At 38.8% G+C, this 14,907-nt stretch overlaps 1 protein-coding gene across 1 annotated transcript in view; it reads right to left on the bottom strand.

Annotated features, from left to right (window-relative positions):
- Positions 1 to 10,452: 10,452 nt before the first annotated feature.
- Positions 10,453 to 14,907, bottom strand: part of RAB2A (RAB2A, member RAS oncogene family) — a 53,594-nt gene continuing 49,139 nt past the window's right edge. Inside the window, exon 8 of the mRNA XM_075213562.1 lies at positions 10,453 to 13,861. Within this exon, the coding sequence (XP_075069663.1) occupies positions 13,769 to 13,861 (93 nt within the window). The 3' untranslated portion in view covers positions 10,453 to 13,768. The remainder of the gene's footprint in view (positions 13,862 to 14,907) is intronic.

The raw sequence follows: 14,907 nt of genomic DNA, 5'->3' as shown, positions 1-14,907 counted from the left end.
GGGGGAAATCTGTGCCCTCCTCCCTATCCTTCGACTGCTTAATTATTTCTGTAGTGTAGAGTTAGTTTCTAGTGATCACACATGATCTCCAGACATTAACTATTAGGGGAGCACCTCATTTGAAATTGGAGACTCCCCTCTTTCAAACAAGGGTGTCCCTAAGTTTCTGTGTGCCAGGATGGAGGAAATATGGTACTTTTAGTTCCCTCTCCCCCATCCTCTGGTTCTTTATTATTTTTCTGTAGGCAGTGTGTGAGGGGGCAGGGCTTAATGACATCATCGCTTAATGACATCATTGCATGTTGTTGCAATGACATAAATAAAACCACCACCAACAGGAAGTAGTTGTGGGGGACAAGTAAGTATAATTTTAGCTTCTTTGAACTCCCTGTGTGCCAAGTATGAGTTCCACTTGTCCTTAGCACTGAAGGGGTTAATTAAATTAATTGTACCTGTTACAGTGAGAGGCAATTTCTTTCATGTGTGGGGTTTTACAAACAATGAGTTAAGCAAAGGAGTAATAATGTGCAAAATGCAATCTGCCGAATTGATTGATATCCAAATTCCAAAATATTTAATTAAATTTAGTGACCTATTGCAAAGAATAGGGACAGATAATACCCCTTGGACAAATCCTCCATATTGGGAAACTATTTTTAGTCCAATTGATTTTAGAGCTCAAATACAATCCGAAACCTCCACCCCCTGAAGCAAGTTTTTCAGAAAGTTACTTGGATCATTCTAGAATACTAACATGTTATCCAAATATAAAGCAATTTTGTCTGTCCTGTTCAGGATTGAGAATCCACTACTAGCTGGATGATTTTTAGCTACACATTCCACTGGTTCTATGGCCATAGATAAACAACATAGGTGATAAAGAGCCACCTAGACATGTACCTCTGCCTAACTTAAATTTATTGTACATATATACACATTTACACATACTCAGCAACAGGGACAGCACGTAGATTAGATTGACCTACGTAAAGAAATTAGGACCTATACCGAAACTTTGCAAACCTGTCCAAAGAGAGGTCCATTCCACGGAATCAAATGCCTTCGTCTCATTTAAATTCACCATTTAAACCTCTAATATTCCAAGGAAGAAAGCAACGTCTACGAAGCCCTGAGCTACTTCTAGCCCTTGAAAAATTTTACTATGGGACACTGGATATTTATTTTTTGATTCTCCCCAGAAATGTGTGGCCCTAATTCTTACCCTTGGTTCCCAGAGTTGGTCATAAAAAACATTTTACATGAGTTGTTAGCCATGTAAAATTTGCAACTCTAAAAGGTCAGATGAAGGTTAACAAAAAGAAACCTACTACTAAGTAAATCATAATTAAACCCAGACCTTACCCACCCTGTATACCTGTGATGAGATAGTTGTGTCAGGACCTTGGAAATAGGGGTTTCGCTTGCTGGAACCCATTCTCGTCCAACCAGTGTTTAATATTGCTTGGATTGAAGCACCATGCATGTGAGCATTTTATGTCAATTGTATATTCTTAACTGTTGCCAGGTGGAGTTTCTACTATTGTATAAACATACCGTATATACTCGTGTATAAGCCGAGTTTTTCAGCACATTTTGTGTGCTGAAAAAAGCCCCCCTCGGCTTATACTCGAGTCCCACTTACCTGGTCTCCGTTTTCCAGTCTCCCCCGCTCATCTGCAGGCATCTGCAGCCTCTGTGGATCACTGTCAGCCACCATTTTATTGTAGCCCGTTTTTGTGTGTTCATTGCACATGGAACAATAAAGTTAAATGAAAAGGAGCCTGTCAGTCAAAGCTAAAGACCGGGACATTTCCATCTAGCCCCGCTGGTCAGAGACACATGTGAGTACCCTGACTTGTCCACTGCAATTATTTGCAGCAGTTTTATAAAGTCCAATATTTTCATTTTTTGTCACCTATTAATAAGTGTCTGAAGATTCTTTTGCATAACTGTGAAATCATTGAAAAGTCTAAAAACATCCCAAACTTCAAGTATAATAAGGCTTAAATCACACAAAGCAAATTGTATTGTTCTGTTAAAATGTTTCTTCCAGCAAACAAAATCAAACTTATCTTTATGTGAGCTATTATATCAAATTCTATTTAGTGTATGTGCAGCATCTTTTGCATTACTAAAGCCTAAATTACTGTACTGTTCTGAACACTTAGGAGTAACTGCTCATCACCTTCTAAAGGCGAATAAACTTAACTGGCACATGTATTTAGTATCCACAGACTGTCTCATTGATTTATATATTAATGATCTGAGTTGTCTTTAGTGAATGTTATTTATATCTGTGTTCACCTATTAGGCTTGATACCAAGTGCAGAGGATTTAGTTTAACCATTTGTGTACAATTTATTAGGATATGGGTATATATTATGTACTTATAAAATTTTATTGATGTTTAATAACAATAAATTTTGATATATTCATTTACAACCTCACGTTTGTATTATTGGGAGCCCAGTGTTAACGATACCCAGCACTGTTTTTATTTTTGAAACTTACCAGTAGCTGCTGCATTTCCCACCCTAGGCTTATACTCGAGTCAATAAGTTTTGCCAGTTTTTTGTGGTAAAATTAAGTGCCTCGGCTTATATTCGGGTCGACTTATACTCGAGTATATACGGTACCTTTTGTTTGTATACTGTAATATCCTGGCCATTTCGTCTATATGCAGTCAGCGGACATCCCACTGAGTCACATCCTGCATCGTAGAGATACTGAAGCCACACACAGCCAGGTGCCTGCAAGTCAGTTTAGGACTGGGGGAGATCTACAGGCAGGCCTTGGTAAATGAGAGTTTAAAAACATACAGATGAAGGACAGAGGACTCTCTTCAGGACAGTGCAGACAAGGAGTCACAACACCTGTCAAACTAGTCCATGATTGTGGCTGTGTAGACATCGAAGCCTACAGATTGTGCTTTCATGTGGACCTGTAAAAAGTAGGCGGACATTGAGCTCAGTCTCCACTTGGGTGGAGGAGTGAAGAGCGAGGCTCAGAAGCAGGGATTGCGCATCGAAGTAATTGAGCCAAAGACGTTGCTAAGGTATAGGAGTGTGTAGTATACAGTGTGGTGAACCCTCAGGTATTGTTGCATGTTTGCTATTATTTTGAGTGCCGTGTGGTTTATATAAATATTAAGTCTTTTCCTCACTTTTTGCTTAGGTGATCTATTTAACCCTCATCAAGGTGTGAACAATACACACTAAATCCATGCAGTCATGAATTGGATACCAATGAATTGTGCATCATTCATAAGCATCACTATATTGTTTATACCAAGACAGTCACACACAGTTGAAAGGTATTACTAGACTGAAGCGAAGGCACACCGGAGTAGTACATCTCTCACTTCCATCATACCTTTACTATGCTGGGATATATCAAGACATAGCAAAGTTCAAGCAAAGCACTACCAGTGTAGTATTTACAAATGATGACCTGGCAACTCTATATTTTTCCTGGCACAATGGTGTATACAACTTCTTATGTTTGCTACACCCTATGAAAATACTAAACACAATAAGCTAGAGAAATCATGCATAAAATAAAGATATTTTCTGGAGCTGAACAAAAGAAGTAATCTAAGGGTGGGTCTCGGCTTCCCTAGTAACACTTACTGTTTTATAACTCTAGCCTCTCTTAAAAATAGAAGTAAATATGTATATAGTTATTTTTTATTCTTGCATAGAATCTCATGCCATTCATACTTCTGCAAAGTGTCTCTTTTGTGATTTACAGATTATATATTAGCCTACAGACCGTTCGAAATCTCGGGGGTCTAACAATCTCAGAACCATTTATTGTGGCCTATTACTTCCTGAACATCTGCAGTTCTACATGAAATGCATCTCAGCACATTGCCACTTACTTGCAGACTTGTCCCCCTTCCACACTGGCTTTTAGGAGTTAAACCTATCATCATCATCACCATTTATTTATATAGCGCCACTAATTCCGCAGTGCTGTACAGAGAACCTACTCACATAAGTCCCTGCCCCATTGGGCTTACAGTCTAAATTCCCTAACACACACACAGACTAGGGTCAATTTGTTAGCAGGCAATTAACCTACCAGTATGTTTTTGGAGGAAACTGGAGCACCCGGAGGAAACCCACGCAAATCTACATTAAATGGTGATTGCTGCTTTTAACATGTATTGGTCGAACTTTTGAAGGGATGGGAGGAACGATCATAAGTGGTGTGTTGGGTGTGAAATAACTTTACTACGCAATCTTATTAAACCCTTTTATTAAAGATTGTGCTACTTTAAACACTATATTACTCTTAAGAACTTTACATTTATTTACATTTGCCTTGTTTAATTGTCAACTCTAAAAATGTCCCATTATTTTATTAGTCCACTTTTTCACATCATATAACCGAAGATGAAAATAGATGGTGATGCAAGAATACATTTCTAAGTTTCTCTGTGGGAACTAAATGTATTGACCAGTAATATTACACCACTGAGGATGTCACAGTTCCTCTTTTGCAGAACACCCACTTTACATCTTGTACAAATAGTTTGTAGATTACTAACTTTGCTAGAGATCAGTAGAAAGACTATTGCTATGTTGTAAGTATTCCTTGACAGATATGCAAAGTTATAAAGTTTTAGATTTGCAGTCTCTCTCTTGAAAGCCAGAAAGATCCATTTGGGTGTAACTTCCTGGACATCTGCCATTCCTATGGGGACAGAGTTCCATTTTGCAGAGTTTAAACTGTTTGTATCCTCACTTATGTTTCTGAATCCAATACTGTTATGTTCTGCTTGTCCAGATACTAATAAACTTAATGCTTTAAATTGGGAATTACAGTCGCTTACACTTTTGAAGGCCTGTAATTTCAGTTTTGTGTGCGCTGTGAAAGTGTACATATACATCCATATAAAATGGCTTGCCAATTACAATGCAACTGTGCATAGCAAATACTAGGGTATTACTTCTACAGGGTGAGGATATGAAATTGACATCATTTATTCCGTCAGCTTAGATGAGCGTTATCGAGTCTCTGGAGCCACATCACCCGAATGGCAAACTAGTGCAGCTGCCAATGTGTTTGGGTGTGTTAGAATTATACAGCCATGGTTCAAGAGTAATGCATTTACTTATGTGCCTTGAATGTATCAAAGTGAAAATAATAGCATCTAGCAGGAAAAAGGAGATACAAATAGAGGGCTCACTGCACAATTCAGAGCCAAAATAATTGGTGTAGTGAATGCCAGTGCCGTAACTAGACATTTTAGTGCCCTGGGCGAGACAGGGCACCAGCGCCCCCTATCTAAGTGGGAGTGACATTTGCCAAGTGGGAGTGGCCAACCTAATGTGGGGGTGTGGCTAGCACTTTACTGAATGAATTCTTTTGCATTGCTGTGTAGTTGGTAGCCTCAAAAATACAGGTGTAACCTATACAAATTTCTCTCACTATAGGGAAGAAATATAAGAGCCCTTGGCTACACCTGTATTTTTTGCAATAGACACTATGTGGAGGAAAATAGAAATCATAGATTATGAATATGAAAATGACAAATTTTCTATTTCTTGTACTTTACACGACATACACTATATAAATTTGGATTTTTAAATACATATAAACCCAGTGCTGGAAGTGGGCTGCAGGATGACAAGTAAGAGGAATAGGGGAGAAGATGGTGCAAGGGGGTAGATGAGAGGGACAGGGGAGAAGGTGGGCCTGGGGACAAGGTGGCACAAAGGGGGTAGTAGATGAAAGGGCCTGGGGACAAGGTGGCACAGAGGGGGTAGTAGATGAGTGAGCCTGGGGACAAGGTGGCACAGAGGGGGTAGTAGATGAGAGGGCCTGGGGACAAGGTGGCACATGGGGGGGGGGGGGGGAGTAGATGAGAGGAACTGGGGAGAAGGTGGCACAGGGGGGTAGATGAGAGGGACTGTGGAGAAGGTGGGACAGGGGGGTAGATGAGAGGAACTGAGAAGGTGGGACAGGGGGGTAGATGAGAAGGACTGGGGAGAAGGTGGCACAGGGGGGTAGATGAGAGGGACTGTGGAGAAGGTGGGACAGGGGGGTAGATGAGAGGGACTGGGGAGAAGGTGGCACAGGTGGGGTAGATGAGAGGGACAGGGGAGAATACATAAATGCAAAATACAATACCAAAAAATAATCATTATACATTTTCATGTCCCCTGCCCCCATAGCTTTTGCTTCCCCACTACACTCCCTCAGTTTTTGCTCCTGGATGGAGCACCCTATTTCCTATTTTTTAAATACAATATAACATTTACTTACCTATTTTTCTTCCCTCCTGGATGGTCAGCATAGCAGACAGCAGTAGATGCAGGGGACTCACTCCCTCTGCTCAGCAATGGCCGCTCCTCACTTTCTTTTTAGAGGGGGGGGGGTGGAGCGGAGCACAGCATCCTGGAAGGGGAGGGGGCGGGTCCTGACAAATAACTTTATACACACTGTCTGACAGTGTGATCATTCTTTGACCAGCCACCACACTAGCCCCTCCCCCGACTCGCGGCACCCTCCCCCCCCCCTCCACCGACTCGCGGCAACCGACCCCCCCTCACCCGACTCGCGGCACCCCCCCTGCATGAGTCGCGGGGGGGGGGGGGGGGGGGGCAATATTTTTTTATTTTATTTTTTTTAGATATTTATTTTTACTTTGTGCCACAGAGGGGAAGGTAGCGGGCGGCTGCTGCGCCCCCTCGCGCTTGCGCTCGGGGCGACGGCACCGCCCGCACCACCCTAGTTACGGCTCTGGTGAATGCTATATCACATTCAGCACGGTCATAGGTTCTCATACGTGTACTGATCTGGGAGGAAATGTACTGACTTCACTTGATAACTCAAGGACAACATAAAGTTATCTTCCTATTTGTAGAGCTGTTTAAGTAAATGTATGAATGCATCACCTCGGTAGCCAGCTTCAATAAGAGAATTGAAACTTGTTCAGCTATACAAAGAGCCAGCTAACACATGGTATTACAAGTATTTTACTTTGGTCAAATGATGGAGCATGGCATTACCCTGAAACATTGTGCTTTGTCAAAGTAAATATGGGTAAACAGTGGGCAGCACTGTGGCACAACGGTTAGCATTGCTGCCTCAAAGTGCTGGAATCACAGGTTCAATTCTGACCAGGGCCTTATCTTTGTGGAGTATGTGCGTTCTACCCATTTGTGTGGGTTTCCTCCTACACGCCAAAGACATACAGAAAAGGTTAATTTTGCCAGTAGCCAATTAACCTAGTGTGTGGCAAGGAATATAGATTGTAAACTCCACTGGGGCAGGGACTAATATGAATGATTAAATATTCTCTGTAAAGAACTTCTATATAAATAACCTTAATAAGTAATCATAGCCCTTCAGAGTACATTACAGCTACTGAGTTCTCTATATCTTTGTTAAGCATGCATGGAAAACATCTTATGTGAGCGGCTTGTGTATTATTTTATAAGGAGACTGCTGGGCAGACAATGGGAAGCTACTTCAGTCACATTGGTCATCTTCAGTTTTACACTTCTTCAAATTCTTCAGAGAAAAGAGCTAAAATAATGATTGTTCCCTATGTAAAATATCTGGTCTATACACTACTACTCCTCCTCTTTTGTTCCATCAATCTTTTCATAAAAAACCCCCTCCCCCCACAAAAAAAAACACCAAAACAAAAAGTTTGTATAGACAATGCATTTAAGAGAAGAATCAATGATCCCTTCTGCAATGAACACAATTGAGGGTAAACTTCAATGGGCAAATGTTTAAATACTGAACTAAGTAAGCTTTGTTCTATCTGACAATACGCATAAACAATTGTTCAGGACTGGTTTGTGCATGCTATTTATCTTGTGACTAAAAACTCTCCTGTCAGCTGCATAAAATAATCATAACAAAATGGGTATAATTAAAGATATAAATTTTTCTATTAACTAAATAACCATATTTATTATTAACATTTTAAATATCTTTATTTTGGTACTTTTCTTTTAAACAGTTGAGGTAGCGTTTTTTTGCGGTGAATCAATACTCATGAGCATTTTCTAAGGACCAGTGACATAACTGATGCACAATTGAAGCAAACAGAATTGGTATGCTGCATTCCCAATAACATTGTTTATGCTTAAAATGGCTGCTTCCACTGTGTGCAGGCAACGGGTAAACTTAAATGATTTGCTACGCTTTCCACATATTTGGAATATAAAATATTGACAGAAAAATGTTTCTTCCTTAAACGAATTTTCAGTTATTTCTCAATGAGAAGTACACACTGTGGGGTTATTGAAGTAAATACACCAAACCATTCATGTTGTTAATGGCAAGAGACTTAATAAAATATAAAACGGGGAAATCAGCAATGCTGCAAAAATCCAGTTAATTCCTATTTCATGTTATTCAAACCAGGAGGGCCAAAATCAAGACATTGACATTTTGGCTAGAATGACCATATCACAAAAAGCCACTTCCTGTTTCCAGGTTGAAGGTCAAGTGATAACCACCTGCTCAGACTGAGGTCATTTTCCAGGCTGCTCAATCCAATGATGATAACTTGGAACTGGTTTGGAGATGGGAAAGGATTCCAATGTGCAGTCAATTTGCAATTCCGTTAGCTTCAAGGACAGTGGAAAAACCATTTTGTCCTGCAGGAGGTGGAGGAAAATAAAACACACAATACAGTGTAGAAATAGAGCAGTGTGTGATGCATGGAGTGCTTGCTTAGCATACAAAAATAAAAAAAGTTTTTGCACCCGTTGCAAATTGTGCTCAACCATAAAACAGCCTTTATGTCTGTAGTAAGCTTATAGCAAAATATATATGAACATCTATGAAGCAATGTTTAATACCACACTGTATTAAACATTTGCAATTCAAATGCTTATACTCGTGGCCGATTTAACTTTTATATACAGATTATCAAAAACACTGTATTTAACATACAGATAATTTCCCATCATTAACATAATCCCTGCTCTGTGTCATTTAACCGAAGAAAAAAATTTGATACTTCAAATAAAGACTTCTGGTCTTGAAGGCAGGTTTAGCATTGCTTCAAATACTATTTTACCAGAGTCTGAGGTAAAACATTATTAAATAGGTTTCTCCGTTTTAACCAAGAACCCCACTGATCTTCCCACCCTTCCAAATAATTCCAAAGCAAGGACTCCCAAATTTGTACTGTATCTAGTAGAAATATAAAAGTGCCAGAACCCTGCTAAACTATATGCATGGTAGAGTCCAAAGGGATGAATTCCCAACAAAGTATTACCACAAACTTGTGAACAAAGCACCTCATGGACATAAAAGGACTAGAAGGGTCTTACAGGATGTATACAATTTTTAATGTAGAGTGGGTAATTTCCCAGTATAATGAGACTTTAAGTGGTAAATGTGTTAGAAAGAAACCAACCCGTTCAACCATATATTTAAAGCAAGGCCAAAACCAGGTAGCCAAATGTGATTAAAACAATTACTCTTGGTGCCTAAGCTTTAAATCCTGCTGACTCTTGGATTTTATATTATTTGGTTCACCCTCAATGGCTGCACTTTTATTACCTCACCTTAATCACAATCTTCTGACAAACCTAAACAATTGTGAAGGCACTGGGAAATTACAAGGTGGTTCCACGGAGTATCATTAGATCAAGGACAGGTTCACTTTGATGATTTACCACGTGAACAAGTGGGGTACGTGTGTCCTGGTGATGGGAAAAGAATGCCTCAGGACCAAGGCTGTCAGGGACACACTGATGACCATGCATCTCAATCACTCTGCATTTAACAACCAAATTCAAGAAGCAAACCAGCATCTAAATAGTCTCCATATGACATGCAAGAGACAGCTTTCTCCAGAACAGGAAGATTAGTTCATCTTTCCGGACACCATCTTTCATGGTCTCTCCTCGTTCCATCAATACGGCACCACCAGTAGTTGCACAGAGATCAAAATTAAACTTTTTTTTTAAAAAAAAAAAAAAAAAAATTGTTATGGATAATGCTCATCTTACAGTAGCCAAAAACACTTTACCCACCAACAATTGTTATTCCACTAAGTATTCCAATGTGCTGCCGAATGCCCCTGGAACGGTTGGTGAAGGCTCCTTGATCCCCCCCCCCCCCCCCCCCCCCTGCCAGAACAACTATGGAAAACCATGGCCAATATCATTTTGTCATTCACCCCGTCCCCCAATTCCTTATAGCTATTCTCTTAATAAATTTTTACTTCATAGATAAGTAGTATATATTTAAAGCTTAAGCATCTCATTCACAGAACATGATTTGTCTACATACCATCTGTATTTTATAAGCTACATATGGACCGAAATGTTGAGTCCTTTAAGGCAATAATTTTATGGCAGTTTCACATTTAATGTACAAGATGAGTACTATTAACACAACACAAGCTGCAGTGATTGGTAGTTCATGTACAGCAAAATAAAGTGTAGTTAAGAGATATCGTTTACAATATTAAGAAAAAGTAATTTTATTTAGTTTTTGTTTTACATTTATGACATCATATTCTGACAACGCAAAGTCCACCTGAACAAAGATCTAGATGAAAAACTAAAGTTGTTTAACACAAACAAAAATATATAGTTTCCATATGTAAAAGCTTGTAAGCAATCATGCCTAAACAGATAAATAGCAATATGTTTGTCAGCCTGTCCTCAAACTGGTACAGGTTTCCCAAACCATTGGCACGGCAAGGGGAGAATATAGTTTTACTCGTGTTTGATTTCAAACAACATACTGTACATTAAAGCAGTCACTGGGATGAACATGCCAAAAACGTAAACTTTAAAATTTAGCACTGAAGCAAATCCTAAAGCAACGCTCTTTATAAGCTCTAGATAGCATAAAAAGAATGTAAATTCTTAACAACCTTAGCTTGGCGTATGTACCAAGGCACGTTAATTTATACTTTATATACAAAATGTAAATGATAAATACAGAATTAAAATTATTCTGCTTTTTTGCGGAAGAGAATCTTCTAAACCGTTCTATTAAAATGGACACGTTTATTTACTCATGTATATGCTCTCTTGGCGACAGTAATGCTAGCAAGCATGTTTGTGGTACTGATGTTTGAAACTATTATAACCTTTAATTAAAAGTTAAAGTGTATGTATTGTGTACACAGTGGTGGCAGCCCTATTTTGTGCCAAATATATTTATATCATTAGTTCTTTGTGAAATGATAGGCTGAAAATGAGTTCTGCTCACAAAATGGCTTCCTCAAATGACATGTAGGACAACGGTAGAGACTTAACCGTACACAGAGTGATGAGGTAAACTGATGGGACAAATGTATCACAAATAGTAAAAACAAACTTTGAACTTAAATATGCAGCAGACTACAGGAAAAAAAAGCTTTATTGTGAACACAGACCACAATAATAAGGTATAGGGAGGGATTTTCAGTGTCAGAAAACCATGCTTTATGCCAGGAATCAGGTCTAAAAAGGAAAAGCACTGAGAGGTAACACATTTAGTATTATAAAAATTGCCCATGTATATACTGACATGACCTAAGTAAACATATTCATGACTGCATACTAACAAACAAAATGATTCTGAGGGAGTAAACTATCGGTGGGGTGATTCAATTCCCCCCGAATTAGCACGGCGTTAGTTATTACGGTAATTTTAACCCGGCTTTCTGGCGTTGAAACTACCGTAACAACGGTAATAATGCGCAGTTACTATTACCCGCAACGCGGCCAATTGAATTCCCCCCTAGGTGTTTTACTTGCTGTAGAGAATGAAAAAAATAAAATATTGAACATATCATTTCTAGTACTCCTGAGTACATCTACGCAGCATGCTCAATAAATAGCATAATAAAATCAAAATAGATCACCCCAGGATATGGTTTCCTAAAACGTTTGTTTTTATGTTTCAGACTGAAAAACTATGTCATGGTTTTTGTAGTCTAAGTGATATATACACACATCTCCATCGGATTAACTATTTGTGTCAAAGCTGCCCTCAAAAGTCCGTGTTTATGTTGCAATAGGAATGCATCAGTCATTAAAGTGCACCTGTGACCAACACAGTGGCGGAAGCCAGTTTGAGGACTGAACTAACATTCATGAGAATGTAGCCTATCAATTCACTAGAGAACCACAATCCAAATTCCATTGGGGGGGTGTCGAAAAGTTTGTCAGAAATGTTAAATTCCCAAACTCTATAGATAAAGGTCCCCACACCTGTATACATTGTTTCTAGCTATGTTACTATTGAGGTGCAGATTACACACCAATGATTTCTGCAGCTGGAGGGAGTCACACAGTATGATCTATTTCATAGGTGGCAACCAGGCGCTATCCCAAAGTTTGGAGATTAGTGCAATTCAGTTTTTTGCAGCTGCATTGCCAATGTGTCCTTTTCAAGCCCATTGCTAGAGGAATACATAGATCAAGCAAAATACGCACATTACACCAACATGATCCCCAAAATATTACATGAACAAAAATCACTTCAATAGTCACAATCGGATGTGCAAATTTGAGTGTAAATCTAAATAATCCCATATTGAAATAAAAAAACAAAACAAATGAATGTCATCACCAAGTCAGTTAATGACAACACAACGGTTTTACTTGATGAAAGAAGTAACACTATAGCAGATTATGGTTATTTTTGCCAGTCATTAAACAGTTCTATAAAACATTATGTTCACTCCTCCACTGTTCCATACCGCGCTTGCATGTATACTGTAGCATTACATCAGGAATATGCACACTATACATGAGTAAATATGAAACAAAAATACATTTTGATTATACCCAATTCTTCCTATCTACCAATATTAAAAAGGAGCATTTATTTTAAAACACATTTTTTTTTATCTTTGCAGCTTTCCTTGGTAACTGAAGTTTTCAAATCGAGGGGCAACTATAAAGTACACGTGACCTTCACATCCATTGCGGTGACAGATACCTGATCAATGAATACATTTGATAACTAGGCCATTAGGATTGTTACCCCATTAATGTAGCTGGCAGCTGCAAACAGTACTAGATGTACACAACATTTAAGTCTGAAATGGATTGGCTCCCTCATTTTGTTTGTGTTGGACAACATACAATGAAACCAGTCTCAAAGTGAACATACACCCCAAAATATTTTGATACATAGTAGAGGAAGGTAAACTGCATGTTGCCATATTATTGTGAAAGTCTGTTCCAATCATTGGTCAATGAATGTCAGCAGCTAAGCAAAAGATGAGCATTTCACACACTTATTTTTTAACAGTTTAGTGCTGTTTAAACTCAGATGACAAGGCAGCAATATTAAAGACCGGTGTACAGAATATAATATGTATCACTTTCACATGTATGAACCTCTTGCATTTTAATTTTAGTTTTGATTTTGTGGGATTATTTCCTTCACTTTTTAAAAATAATTTATTGGTAGACAGGAAAAAGAAAAAAAAAAAGTATAATCAAATGTTTTTATTGTTTAATTTCATGCCCCTTTTATCAGGTCAACACAGAGCCTACACAAACCATTTAAAATACTCTGAAAACATTTTAGTGTTGATAAGTCAGTTTTTAGTTAAGGGAACAAGACGACAACATTTAAACAAATAACCACAATCAATAAACCTAGAAATCAAAAAGCAAATAGAATGAATACAATTTCCAAAATCTTTCCTTTTAAAGTGAACATTGAAACACTGGAGGAGGGGGCAGGGTGGGTGAGTAGGTAAAAGTACATGTAAATAACCAATGAACAAGTAAATAGCCACGGCAGGCTCTTCCCATGGAAAAAAACAGGTTCAACAACACCCGCCGCCAGCTTGTTGTCCTCCGAGATGCGATCCAGGGGATCCAGGTGTTGAATGCTGTGGTCCAATTTTAATGCCATTTGCCTAAAATAAAAATAATCAGTATTATATGAGAAATCTACACAACACAGTTCATGTCTTTTTCTTCCTACCTAGCTAACAATTAAGGATATTTCCTTCTAGAACCTTTACTTTAAATGTATTTCTGACCATATCAGCAAAGGGGCCTGATGATAAGTAAGTGGTTCCATAATGATCAGCATGTTCGGGAATGATGCAATTAAAATCAATGGATTCAATTGTGGACATCCCCTATAAAACATATCCGCTGCCTGTGTGAGCACGAGAGCGCCAGCTGACTGCACCAAAAGCATCTGGGTCACCAGGCTGCTCTGCAAGGTAGGTCCAATTCAAACATGTGTGGCAAAGCCGAAGAATCCCAGCACTAGGGCTGAGCAGTAGAATAAACCCAACAATGGCAACTAATGTGTGCTAATAGTCTGGGTAGAGTGTAACCTGCAATGCCTGTAGATCAACACTTATTTATTACGATTATCCATTTACATCTCCAGAAGGAGGAATGCTATAGTATTTATGTATGAAGTACAGGCTAGTGATCTCACCGGATTTTTCAACAGAGTTCTCAATAACCCTGATCCTGTCATAGTCCAAACACAAGCACTGTACTATCTATGCCTATGGTTTAGCTTAACTTAATGCTTTAGTACACAATCTACACATAGCATCAGTTTCAGTCAGAGGATCGGAATTCTCTGTCTATTCATATTTATTAATGTCAGCCATATTGGTAGTTTGGCCAAATGAAAAGTAAATATTAGTTATAGACACAAAAGAAACGCCATTACCCAGGTGTAAACCATTATGGAGCAATACTGGCTTGACTAATAAGCGATGACATATGGGAATACTACCCAGTCTGTTCTACAGAACCTCTAAAAACACAACTAAACCTAAAAATCTAGTATAAAGATTGGTTTAAATGTTGTCTATACAACCCAGGCCAGGGACCGTCAATTCATACAGAAATAGCTTGTTACGCTGAGACTTTGAGTCGTCATTGGCTGTATGCACAAGGTGAAAATATTCCCAGGCAACCAAAAAGTAGGGAC

Source organism: Mixophyes fleayi, chromosome 5 (assembly GCF_038048845.1).
Source record: "Mixophyes fleayi isolate aMixFle1 chromosome 5, aMixFle1.hap1, whole genome shotgun sequence".
Classification (NCBI taxonomy): Eukaryota; Metazoa; Chordata; class Amphibia; order Anura; family Limnodynastidae; genus Mixophyes; species Mixophyes fleayi.
This window is presented reverse-complemented; position numbering and strand designations above follow the sequence as displayed.